Below are 14,245 nucleotides of genomic sequence, written 5' to 3'. Positions count from 1 at the left end.
GTCACTGTTCCCCACTGGTCCCCACCCCTATACAAATGGAGTATTTTCCTGAAGAACTTCTCAGTTAATTCCACACACACACACCCCTCCCCCCGCCTCCTTCCCAGCTCTAGATTTAGGCTGAAGGTTACTGTTGTTACTACAGTGTAACTCAGCAATAGCATTTTGGACCCGGTACGGAAAGGTGACTGTTCTATGAAATGTTTGTCTTATTAAAGTTGCTTGCTCTGCTACCATTAAAACTGACTTTGGGCCCTAGCCAGTTTTGCTCAGTGGATAGAGCGTCGGCCTGCAGACTGAAGGGTCCCGGGTTTGATTCCGGTCAAGGGCACATGCCCGGGTTGCAGGCTCTCCCCAGTAGGGGGCGTGCAGGAGGCAGCTGATCAATGATTCTCATCATTGATGTTTCTATCTCTCTCTCTCTTCCTCTCTGAAATAAATAAAAAAATATATTTTTTTAAAAAAACTGACTTTGGTTTACATTAGCCAAGAAAGCAATAGAAGACTTGTAGCTAACATACCTATCTGTGACTGATCATTTGACTATAGTATGTTGAACACCTCAGAAAGGTAAAAAAATTCAGTAAGATATCCAGCTGGTTTTACACCTAAAGTGATTAGTTTCATATAGACTGGACATCTATAATCTAGACTAATGCGTCTATAGATCTTAAAATTTCTATGCTAGGATATCATGTACTCAGTCATAATAAGATAACATGCTCTAACTTGTTAGCCAGGAGATAAGTTCACACATTAAGATTTAGGAGATTATCTGATTCAAATATGTATTAAGAGAAGTATGAAACAGAGGAGTTGGTTAGCACAACTAAGTCTACTCCAAGTCATAAGTAGTGACACTAGAGTGTTAGCTTGGCAACATTATCTTTGCCCACACCCTACACACTCAGACAGAGGGCTCAACATCACAATGTGAAAGTGCCCATTATGTAGTATGGGCTAGATGTTTGGGTGTTTGAAGTTTGTAATGTGTCTAAAGCTAAATTTGTCAAAGGAAATTAGTTTTTATGTAGACATGCTTAAATGATAATAAGAATTATAAAAATGTGAAACAAACCGAGACTGAGAACACTTAACCTAAAGGAATCTGAAAGCCCATTAACTTGATGGGAATATGTGTTCTCCACCTCATGAAAGATGTTAATAATAATTGTAAGAGTTGGTTCATATTACAACTGAATATGTTCAATAGGAATTTATATCAGTTATTCCCCACCATGTGAAATTAAAACAAAGTTGAGGAGAAACAGGTTATTAAATTTCTTTCTATATATTTGTTAAGTTAGGAGAATTGTTGAATTATGTCAGTAATTATTCATCTATTCAGGAAAGTAAAACTTCATAGGCAAGTGTTACTTTCTTTATATAGCAGCTGTTGACTGTTATGATAATCAGCTTTAAATTAAGTAGAAGACTTGACCAGAAGACCATCAAGTTCCATTAAACTCTGAATTTCTGTGTGTTTTTTTAAACACAAGGAAGCAATACAGTTACATGTGTTCCATACAGCAAACCGGCATTTAGACTCCTTGTTTGTAGCAGATGCATAAAGTCAAAAGGGGCTGGGTAATTCAGAGCCAGTAGGCCGTGTCCAAATAGTAAGCAACTGAATGGCAGTTGTGCAATAAGCACTAAATGTGTCCTAAGGCCTTTGTTCAGAACGAAACATCCCGTTTCTGATTGCTATATTGTTCACTTTTGCAATTGCTTCCATCAGGCCATGACTTTACTGTTTATGTTTAAATTTCTTTGGAAAGTGTTTGTGAAATTTGTTCAGCCTGTGTGGCCTGTGATCACCCTCCTCCCTCTGTTACACAGCAGATCTTGGGCAGTCTGTGTCAGCACACTTATGAAAGGTGGCTGTGAAGCCATCCTTGTTGGAAGTACTCAGGGGTTCCATTTCTTTATATTTCTTCTTGCAGTTTAAAATGATATTGACCCTAGCTGCTGTTGCTCAGTGGATAGAGCATCAGCCTGCAGGCTGAAGGGTCCCAGGTTCGATTCTGGTCAATGTGTTGTACAGTAGGCTTCTAGAACTTGTCTGTATCACATAGGCATATTGATATGTCCCATTTCCCTCAGCACTATGATGAATGTGGTTTACTAATACCCACAGTGCTGAGACTTAATTGGTATCCTAAAAATTAAACTCTGATTATAGCATTAAAAAAAATAGTCATCTTTGCCCTAGCTGGTTTTGCTCAGTGGTTAGAGTGTCAGCACTTGGAATGAAGGCTCTTGGGTTTGATTCTAGTCAGGGACACATACCTCAGTTGCAGGCTGAATACCTGCCCGGATCCCCACCCAGTCAGGCAACCAATTGATGGGTCTCTCTCACATCGATATTTCTCTCTGTCTGTGTGTTTCTCCCTCCCTTCCACTCTCTGAAAACCAATGGGGGGGAAATATCCTCAGGTGAGGATTAACAACAACAAAATTATCTTTCTCTCCCACAATATCATCTTAAAGTTTGTTGCTGCAAATACTTTACTTTCCAGGTGCATCCTGCTGAGTTCTAGAAAGGAATAATTTATAAATGAATAAATATCCAGAAATTTTAGTTTAATTTAACGACATGTTAGTACTTTATTTCCACATCTCGTCCAGGTTTGCATGCAGTTGAGTTGCCTTGCCTTTTAAAAATGTACAGATGCCCATTGTTAGGTTCTTAAAACACATTCTGTTTAGAAAGTATTGCTTTAATTTCTTATTGCCACCTTCCCATTCCACTATTGCTCAGAACATTTACATCAATATGAAGTTTCTCTTTGGAAAATTAAGATGTACCTGCCACTGTGACTGTCTGCTTGGATATATAGTCCTGTCCCTGTTACATCACAGTCCTGTGCCTTAAGAAAAGTATACTGATGCATGCGACTAGATTACATCATATCTTCCTCAGCGAATACAAATTGGTGAGAGGGAAATTAGCAAGGACCAGTATTTTAAAAAGAAAAGAAAAGAAAAAAACAGAACACCCTGGAGTACGGTTAATCTAATGAAGTGCAGAGACAGAACGATCTCTCTAGAAAGTATTGCATTTTAGTATATGTGACATGGCAACAACTTGGAATTTCATGGCCACGAAAGAAAACACTGTCCCCATTACATAATACTCTCTTGGGGTTGGCGAAGTATGAATGGCAGCTGTAGTTTCTGCCCAGACTAGTAAAAAATTACTAGAAATTAATGAGAACGTGACTTTGGCGGCACTGTTCTGCATAATGCTTTAGCTAGCCCAGGTTGGGGGTGCAGTGGGGGATGCCTACACATTGAGGAAGGGGGTTTTCTTAAAGCTCCACTTGAGGCTGTCTTTGCCGGAGAAGTTGCTCCTCCAAGGCCACATTATAAAGAGCTGTGATGATTTTTCACTGGACAACAAAGTGGACATTCTGCTTTAGAGATTTTTGTTTGTGAACTGATATACATGCTGACCTTTTCCACTTCCTTTTTATTTTGAGCATCCAATTACTGTTCTCTAAATGAATGTTTAATTCCCCAGTTAGAACTGGCTACAATTTTATTGTGATGCTGCTTCAGGCAATAAAAATTATTTGCAGTCCAGATTATTAATTTGTATACTGTTTCCTCTGCTACACACACACAGTGCCACTTGTTCAGGCTTTTTTCTTTAAAAGAGTAGGATATCTTTTGATCACAGGATATCTTTTTTCCTTTGGTGCACCATAACCTCAGAAGACACCTTCACAAAGAGATCACTAAGCTGCTCCTAATCTATAGTGTTTATCTGGAAACGGAGAAGAAAAAAACCACAGTGTCTCTCAGAATGGGAAACTTGCCTCATTTCAGTGAATTGCAGCCTGTTCATTCCAGTTGTAAACACATCCCCATATTTCCATTTAATTTTGTATCCAAAACAATGGTGACAAAGAATTCTATTGTGATGTCTCAGGCTTACTGCACGCCTGGTTTAAAAACCAAACCAGGACACAGGAAATGCAGATGACAGTGGCTTTTGCCTCTTTCATTTGTATGTGTTTTGGAGGGGTTGGAAGTAATTAATGAATTAGCTATGTTTTTAGTGAAATATTTTGATAAGTTAATACCTAAACACTACAATGTAATTCTGTTTTGGTGGCAGGTGGCCCGACGTTGGGGCATTCAGAAAAACAGGCCAGCTATGAACTATGATAAACTTAGCCGTTCACTCCGCTATTATTATGAGAAAGGTATCATGCAAAAGGTGAGTAGTTAATAGAACATTAAGATTCATTGAAATGTTGCACATAAAATGTGCATTGTCACACTTTTAAAGCCACACATTGCATTGCTGAAGCAGGGTTTTCACTCACTTTAACATATGCGTAGTTCTTGGTTTTGGTATTATAAGACTTTCTATGTATAAATTTATGGGCATCATAGACAAATATGTAATAATATCATGTAGAAAATAGTAGACTTTCTGGAAGTTTCTATTTCACTGTGTTTGGTAAAAAGGTTGTTTCTTGTACACTAATATTGCATGTATACATCCCGAAAAGTTGTTGATATTCAACTATAGTCTCAAGAATTATATAAATTTGAATCCCCTTGCTTTTAGATTCTAATACTAACCCAATTCTTACTTTTATTCCTTATTCTGATTCTTAAAGCATTCAGGATATTTCTTGTTCTCATTCTGGAAAACATTTTTTTTCTTGCCTGAAACCTCGCCTGCTTTCATTATCAGACAGCTTAGCATCCTAAACCACTTATTAAAAATAAGTATTTGATCTTACTTATTGGTAGAATGAAATTAAATTTATTTTATTTCAAATGAGTTTCCCTTAATATTTGAAAGTAGCTTTTTAAAAAAAAAGAATGAGATAAAACAAATAAATTACATTTAGAACATGATATAAAATTTTTGAAGAAGGAAATGAATACATGAGCAAATAAAGATAAAATATTTGGATATTTGCTATTATTACATTTTCAGCCTCACATGTGTATTCAATTTAATTGTCTTGACTGAACTAAGTTTACAATTTATCCATTGTGAACATTGCAGTTTTATTATGCATGCTTTGGGAGGACATGAACATAGTTATTTATTACAGATTGTGGCATATGTTTATGTCACCGTAGTTATGCCAAGAAAAGCTAGGCCAGTTGCTGCATGAAACTTACTAGAAGAGAGAGGAACAACATCATGGAGTTGCTGGACAAAAGCAAGTCAGGGCTCCAGAGTTTGCCAGCTTAGAAGTTAAACTTCCAAGATCCTTAAAAGATAAGGCTGAATTAGATTCTCCATTGCTTCCTCTGTCCCTGAACCTCACCTTCAGAATGTATAACCATTTACTACCTGTTCCTTTTATTTGATCACAACCCTCAGTTCATTTTTAATTCCTGCCTTTTACTCACCACTCCCATTTACAGCCACATCCTTTCAGATACATTGCATTCCTTTCATTTTCATCACCATCTTCCCAGTTCCTGCACATGTGGTGGGCTGCACAGAGGTGCTTAGCAGTTCCCCTGGGCAGTGTTGCTCAGCAGTAAAAGAAAACGCGGTCATGATCTAGGTTTGCTAGGTTCTCCTACTAAATGGTGCACTCTGACCTCATAGACTCAGCACAGTTTTTAAATGAAAATTAATGATCTGAGACACTGGCATTGTACCTGGCACAATGAAAGTTGTCAACACATGTAGCTCTGAATGCATCTCTCACCCGGAAGCCAGTGTGATCCAGGGCATATCTGGGTTTTGTGTCTTGATCCCTGTGCCCCTTGTTAAAGGGAGCATTCACAGAGAGCCAAAACGTATTGTAAGATCTCTCATCACACCTCAGCTTTTAGACACAGTATTTGGCAGGCTGTCGTGCCTGGTCTTAAATATTCTCAACGGTGTTCAAACTTAAGCTTATTGCTGTTATAAGCACTTCCATGTTCATATTTATTCATCCAGTTATCCATATCCCGTATTTTATTTTAATAAATTAATAAGGGCGATATGCTATCAAGTAATCAAACACTGGCATAGGTGCTGAAATACAGATAAAAACATTGCTCCTCACATTTCCCCCTTTTAGGCTGTAGTTGCCAGAGAAAATTATTTGCAACTCTTTATTCATCAGCTAATATGAGATAGCAAGTGGCAAGTATGACAGGCCTTTTGGGGTGTCATTGTATAATGTAAGGAAGGGCAGGGCATTTAATGATGAAGCATGCAAAAGTCAATGTGTACTTGTAATCAGCACAATTGAGGCTTTTTACAGTTCTTCTGAATTTACTCTTCCTCACACGTGTTGAGCCATCCTACTTGACACTCTTCTCACCCTTGTGACTCCCTCACTGCTCCACTTTTGCTCCCACTTTTTAGAATGTCCTGCCTTCTCCTCTTGATGTATTAAAATATGTACCATTCTAATGGGTAAGCACATTTTAGCATAGTTATTCAGAGGAAAATTATGCTGTTCTTTAAAAAAAAAAAAACTATGATGTAGAATTGTGTATTTCAATGTATAGGAAAATTCTTATATGACCAAACTTGTTTAAACTTAAAACTATATGTCTATATTTCCCATATAGACATATAGTTTTGAAAGATTTGAAAATAAAAATAACCAAGTGGATGTAAACAGGTAAAAATTAACTGATTATTTCAGTAGTTATGAAAGAAATAAGAAACAGTGGAGTAATGATGATTGTACCCCAGAGAGTATATGTATATACTTCTATTTCAACATTTAGAAATGCCTAGAAAAGTATATACAAATGTTTTAACAGTGGTTACTTCTGGATGATATAAATGATAGATCATTATTTCTTTTGGTTTAATCTATCCTTTTTAATTTTCCTCCAGGATCCCTGTGTTATTTCTGAAATTTTAAGTTAACACATAATTTAAATATCTAGTCTTCCAAAAAAAGCACCGTTACAAAGGAACTTTCTATTTAATTCTGATTGATCTCTCCTGCAAAATCCATGTTTTATTTATCTCAGCATTACAATTTGAGTACACTTAAAGTATAGCAATTTCCATATTGTAATTGTATTACTAGTAATGGAAAGTATAATTTCCTTACATTGGTTATCAGCCCTTATTGTAAGCTCTGCGCACTTAACGTCGTCTAATAAATATAGTACTAGCTCTAGAAATGTGTATTCAAAAGAAAACTAGAAGGAGTAGTGAATCAAGGCAAAGTCCTTAACAGATTTTATAATCTTGATTGCATGTTATACAGTTTAATTTCCCACATTGATTTATGTTATTTCTAATTATAACCAATAGCAACAGGTTGGATAAAAGAGCTCTAGTAGCCAAAAGCAGAGACCTTTTTCTCCACGGCCCCAAACAAAACAAAGGGGGTGACAAAACACTCGGAGATATGAAAGCCATTTATTTTACTTTTTTTTTTTTACTCAAAATTCTTTGAACAAAAATAACAACAACAACAGGACTTAGTATCTTAGCTTTGTTTCTGATATTGCCTATTTTATTTGTACAGTTTCACTTTTATGAACGTAATTTCCTTTTCATAAAGGACTAAAGTGAATGCATTTATGCCAGGCTCCTCAGTTTGCCTTGCTGGGTCCCACAGACCTCCACCTTAATTTTACATACAACTGACTCCCTCCATTTACACCCAAAAAGGGGGAGCTGAGAGCCATTTAAGAAATGTATCCAAATTCATACAAATTGAGCATTGACCCTTTTCAAACCTAAGAATATTCAGATTATTAGAACTCTCTAAAGCAGTGGTTCTCAACCTGTGGGTCGTGACCCCTTTGGCGGTCGAACGACCCTTTCACAGGGGTCACCTAGCACCATCCTGCATATCACATATTTACATTACGATTCTTAACAGAAGCAACATTACAGTTATGAAGTAGCAACGAAAATAATTTTATGGTTGAGTCACAACATGAGGAACTGTATTTAAAGGGCCAGAAGGTTGAGAACCACTGCAAAGTTTTTCCTTACAAGACAAAAAAACAGGGCAAAATTATTCTAAATCTGGGTCCAGAACAGCATTTCTCTCTGCTTAGTTAGTTCTTTATTTCCAAACATATAGATAGTTCACAAACCATGAACTCACCGTTCCCCAGATCACAAAGCAACCATCAGTGCCTTTCCGATGCATAGAAACCCAGAGGCAATTAATTTTCACCTTTTGAAAATTACTGAACTCTGGATACACACACAGAAAGTTACTACTAAAGTTCATGTAATGAACTGTATTGATCTCTACACCACCCATCACCCCGGTTTTGAGAACCTTGGCATTCTTTATTAATAGCGGAAGGAGGTGGAGGGCCATATTTGTTTCACTCAATTGTTTATAATTTCCTAGAGAAGCATCACTCTTCAGAATTTAAGTTTGGGACATTTCATTCCCGACAAATTATGCTGCTCCTTTATTTCAAGCAGCTGTCACATTTCTTGCTCTCATTTCCTCCTTATGCATTGTGTATTTTAAATTCCTTTCACTTTTTTACACCTCCTGCTTCAATCTGACACTTTACACACATCCTTAACTTCTGTCTAATGCATCTCGCCTTCATTTTTTAAAGTGATGTACCCAGGATAATGCTGTCCTCCTGATCCATCTTTCATTTAAATAAGGCTATGTGTCTTTTTTTTTTCTTTTTCAACGAGAATACACAGCAGGGAGAAAACAAACAAACAAACAAAAAAACCCACCACAGTTCACCCTGTGAATCAGTGAATTACTAGTCTGGTCTTATTAGGAACACAACACATTTTTCTTAGGTTTGGAAGTTTACTTTCTCTGCAGTTTCACAAATGTGGTATTAAGAGGGAGACATTGCACCTTAAAGGTCCAGTTAAGTTACAATTAGAGATATTACTTTTTAAAACAGAAAAAACACCCTTAATGTGAGATGCCTGCATGCAATCACTGATTTTTTTTTACCTCTAAATGACAATATAAGCTTACCTTTATATTAAAACCAGCTCAGCTTTCTAGCTATATCCGGAATAAATGCAAATATTATTTAGGGTCAACGCTTTGCATTTCTTCTGATCGAACTATAATTTATCCCTCCAAGTAAAAACTTTTTTTGGTCTTTTATGTGTATCTACGAATACTTGGTGGCTTTTCCTTTTGTTATACATCCATTCTGATGTATGTATGAAACCATGTTTCTTTCTTTTCCTTCCCTGTCCTCCATCTGGGATAGTGAAGATGTGTGTGTGTGTGTGTGTGTGTGTGTGTGTTTATTGAGATATAATTGACATTTAGTATTATATTAGTCTCAGGGATACAACACAAAGATTCGATATTGGTAAATATTGTGCAGTCACCACAGTAAATCTGGTTAATATTCGGTACCACATACATAAGGTTGGGTGTTTCTCTTCCATGTTCTCATCAGGTGGCCGGCGAGAGATATGTCTACAAATTTGTGTGTGATCCAGAAGCCCTCTTCTCCATGGCCTTCCCAGATAACCAGCGCCCGCTGCTGAAGACGGACATGGAACGTCACATCAACGAGGAGGACACGGTGCCCCTGTCCCACTTTGACGAGAGCATGGCCTACATGCCCGAAGGGGGCTGCTGCAACCCCCACCCCTACAACGAAGGCTATGTGTACTAACTAGCACATGGGACAGTCCAGCAGGGCCTTCTCGCACTGGCCCTCTCTTTGGAAGATGCAGAGAATCTCTGCATTCTCTCCAGTCTTTGTTCGATTTTTGTTGTTTGTATTTTATTTTTAAATAATAATACACAAAAAGGGGCTTTTCCTGTTGCATTATTCTATGGTCTGTCATGGACTGCGCACTTTATTTGTGGGTGGGTGGGAGTGATCTAAACACTTGTTCTGTGTAACAGGAAGACAGAGGGTGAATGGGCGGGGGGAGCGGGGAATTACTTTTTACTTAGGCTCGGGAGGGGGTCCTACAGGTTTTAAGTTTGATGAAACTACATCATGTTCCTTTGATAACAACGTAAGAGGATGTTCATTTTCTCTGGGTATCTATGGTACAGTTAATTCGCATTGTGTAAATATCCACTTGGAGACTATTTGCCTTGGGCATCTTCCCCTATCATTTCGGAGTCTCTGCAAGGTGTACAAACAAATCTACTGTACATGGCAGTTTCATGTTAGAAATGACTGTATTTGCACCTCTTGTAGAAAGGTGTGTAGAGATTGCGTTTGCTGTTGTTTCGCTTTGTTTTGCTTTATAGAGGACACCCAGAGGGTGACCATAATATGGGTAATTCTCTCTGCAGTTGAGCAATCACCATGACTGTAAGTGAGGGGAACAATTTTGGACTCTGGCTCCAACCCGAGTCCCAGGCCAGTAGCATTACGTGTATCTGGTGCCACCTTGCTATTTAGATACAAATCATACTGTTGTTCCAATATGTTGAAGCCCACTTCAGTTAAATGATGATCCATCGCGGGCCTTGGGACTTGCATTTAAATGTTAAATCTGGGATCACAATGAAGCAAAAAAAAAAAAAAATCTGTCTTTTCACTTATTTTAGTACATGAAAACATTATTTAATCAGTAAGAATTAACTGTACTAAATCACTTATTATGCTGTTCTAGATACGGCAGGCACTCCTTAAGAAAAATATCCAGTACACTAAATAGGTACTATAGTAATTTTTAGAGATGGTACCCATTGATATGCATTTAAACCTTTTACTGCTGTGTTATGTTGATAACATATATAAATATTAGATAATGCTAATGCTTCTGCTGCTGTCTTTTCTGTAATATTCTCTTTCATGCTGAATTTACTATGACCATTTATAAGCAATGCAGTTAACTACAGATAGCATTTCAGGACAAAATAGATGACTCAAACCATTTATTGCTTAAAAAATAGCTTATGCCATGCTATGCTATAAGCAGCTTTTATGCACATTGACAAATGAAGAGTAAGCTTCAGCTTGCTAAGGGAAACTGTGGAAACTTTTGTAACTTTGGTGAAATGGAATATGATTTACAAACTGTCAAAACGTATCTGAGGAAGTTGCTGTATGACATAGTGCTGGCACTGATATCTGTCCCTCCTCTTGTTTTGGACACTTGTGTAAATGTGATTGGATTATTTGAAAGAAGATTTAAAGATTTAAAGTTCCAAAGGTTTTTGTTTTGTTTTTGTTTTTGCATTTGGGGAAAATATTTAAAGCAGGTGGTGTTGTACCATTCACCTTGAAAAAAACCATAAGTAAATGGTTTTATATCATCTCTGAATAGCTTGCTAAACAATTCAATCAAGAAACATAAATTTTGTTCAATCCATCCATATCCCAGGGGAACAACCTTTTTAGAGTCTATATCAAAATGTTAAAAAAAATTCTTACACACAAATCCAAAATAATCTCTGAAAGCATTTTGCCGAGCACAGGAAAGATTGGGAAAGATCATCTCCTGGCTACCCATTTTCCCACACATCTCTGAGTCAATATTATTTACATTTAATCCTACAAAAAATTCTAATTTCAACATATGTATGTAACCTGTGATTTCAATGATTATTCTACACATACATTATATATCGTTAGACCCGTTGTGGGCTAATAAGTATGCCTTAAAAATCAGAAACCTCCCTCCCCCCCGCCATTTAATAAAAACAGATTTTAAAATACTCAGCTAAAGTTTTATTGGAAAGAGAATTGACATATTTGGAAAAATTGAAAATGGATCTTTAAAATATGATGTAAATGAAAATTGTATTAAGGATTGTTTCTTTTAATTTCTCTTTTTATTTTTCATTTTTTTCTTTGTAAAATTCTATAGTTTGCCAGTGGGGAGGATTGGGCTATGAGTTATCTTAAGGAATCAATGGAAGAATTGGTTTTAATTATATACTATTTAAGGACAAACTATATATTTTGCTGTTTAAGGTAGTGACTCACTGAATGAAATAAGTAATTGGCCAACATTAAGGATATTTCTAATATGGAAGGATTTAAAACATTGCATTATGAACTTTTGGGAAATGAATCTAAAGTTTTATTTTTAAGTTCTGTTCTTATTCTAATTTTGTTTGGTTGTATTTTTATTTTCAGATAGATTAATAAATCTGGCAGCTGATTTCTGTAAGATTTGTGTTCTTAATTTCTAACAGAATTGGCTACTCAAACATAAAAATCAGTCATATAACATTTTCCTTCAACTTAGTAAGAGTAAATAAAAGAAATATCTCCCCTAGTGTTTGCTGCCTCTTGTTGATGACATGCTGAAACCCAACAGACTAATTATAGCAAAGAACGTTACGTCCCAAATAGTTAATGAAAAATATTTTTTCTTAAGTTATGCCTATTAAAAAAGCTCAAAATAAAAATTCATAAGGCTGACAGTGCAGATCAGTTTTCTCAAGTCATAGAGGACCTCAGAGATTATTTAATTAAACCTTTTTAAAGATTGTGCAGGCACACCTCGTTTTATTGGGCTTCGCTTTGTTGTGCTTCACAGGTGTTGCATTTCTTACAAACTGAAGGCAGGACCCTCCACCAGCACAAAGATTACACCTCGCTTTATTGAGATACTGGCTTTATTACGGTGGTCTGGAATGGAACCTGCAATATCTCTGAGGTATGCCAGTATTAGTTTCCTATAGATGCTGTAACATATTACCACAAATTCATTGGCCGCAAGACAAATTTATCCTATGATCATTCTGGAGATCAGAAGTCAAAAATAAGTCTAAAGGGGCTAAAATTAAGATGTCCACCTGGCTTGTTTCTTCCGGAGGCTCCTGGGGTGAACTCCATCTTAGCATCTTCCACTTTTAGAGACGGCTGACCTTCCTGGCTTCTGGCTCCATCACTTCAATCTCTACTTCTGTGGCCATATTCCTTTCTCCTTTACTACAGACAAATCTTGCTCTGCCTCCCTCTTATAAGGACACTGATGATTACATTTAGGGTCCACCCAGATAAACCTGGGTCATCTCCCCATCTCAAAATCTTTAATCACCTCTTCAAAGTCCCTTCTGCCAGATCAGTTATCAGTCACAGGTTCCTGTGATCAGAACATGGAAATGGAGGGGAGGGGGGTTGCTTACCACCCAGATGAAGACACTGTATAGTAAAAATACTGATTGACTTAGCGATGGACAAATATGTTTTACTGAATGAGCTATGATTAGAAGTTATTAAAGAACATTTTTGATCACCATTGAGATAGTCTCACTTTACTCTGCATAAATAATACTGAAAGCCTTCTTTATTAAAATTCACCTCTTCTGTCAAAGTAAATGATAATTGAAGCAAGCTTTTAGATTATTTAATTCCCCTTCATGATAATTACAGTGTAGTAGCACAATTCTGTTGTCCAAGCCAGGTATTTTTAAAAATAAATTTATTTTGGTGCTAGGTTGAGTTGTTACTATGCAATCATAATATCTGCAACTAACTATTAGGTCTGACTGATATCTATATATATATAAAAGCCTAAAAAACCGAATGACCAGTCACTATGTTGCACACTGACCACCAGTGACTGGTAGATGCTCAACATAGAAGCTGCCCCCTAGTGGTCATTGTGCTCCCACAGCAGGAACACTGCTCAGCTGACCAACAGGCGCCAGACACAGGCGGTGCGAGCCTTTCCCAGTGGGAACTGATGGCATCAGCCTGCAGCAGGCGCAGCTGGGCCTGGGTGAGTGCGACCGGCTGCGGCAGGCAGCGTTGGACTGCCAGTATGGGTCCAATCCCTGCAGGCCATGCTGAGGGACCCCATGGTGCACGGATCCATGCACCAGGCCTCTACTATAGAATATCTCTGTTACTAAGATAACAATTCTGAAATATGAGTCAACTTATCATTATATGATAAGGTAGAAATATATTACTCAATAATATACCATTTGGCTAGATCATAGTAGTTACAAAAATGAGTCATTGTCTATTTGCATTTTCAGAGCTTATAATGACAAAACATTACAGAGAAGACCATTTGAATGTTTCTTACCTGGCATCTTAAAAGAGAAAAACTAAAATTTAAAAATAAGAAGTGAGTGTGAGCTATTTTCCAGTTGCAGATTGATTTGAAGGAGGGGAAAAACAGAGGTGTAAAGAAAATAGAATTTGGATAAAAATAATAGAAGGAAGTTAAAGAAGGCAGATGGACACACTGAGCAATTGTGATAAGAATTGCATAATAGCTAAGTTTCCATGAGGTATCAGTGTGGCGCCTAACACTGGAAAATGTGGCCCAGTTTACTCAATGCAATTGGTGCATTTAGGACTTGATTTTTTTTTTAAGTTTTTTTAAAATAAATATTTATTTACA

General features: G+C 37.0%; 1 protein-coding gene across 8 annotated transcripts in view; it reads left to right on the top strand.

The window, feature by feature from the left end:
* Positions 1 to 12,052, top strand: part of ETV1 (ETS variant transcription factor 1) — an 86,602-nt gene extending 74,550 nt beyond the window's left edge. For all 8 annotated transcript variants that reach the window (XM_070424369.1, XM_070424366.1, XM_070424365.1 and 5 more), the window contains 2 exons: positions 4,124 to 4,225; positions 9,364 to 12,052. In XM_070424369.1, coding sequence (XP_070280470.1) covers positions 4,124 to 4,225; positions 9,364 to 9,585 — 324 coding nt within the window. In that variant the 3' untranslated portion in view covers positions 9,586 to 12,052. The remainder of the gene's footprint in view (positions 1 to 4,123; positions 4,226 to 9,363) is intronic.
* Positions 12,053 to 14,245: the final 2,193 nt, after the last annotated feature.

The sequence above is a fragment of the Myotis yumanensis genome, unplaced genomic scaffold, assembly GCF_028538775.1.
Source record: "Myotis yumanensis isolate MYYU_CA2020_CCGP unplaced genomic scaffold, mMyoYum1.0.hap1 SCAF_9, whole genome shotgun sequence".
Classification (NCBI taxonomy): domain Eukaryota; kingdom Metazoa; phylum Chordata; class Mammalia; order Chiroptera; family Vespertilionidae; genus Myotis; species Myotis yumanensis.
This window is presented reverse-complemented; position numbering and strand designations above follow the sequence as displayed.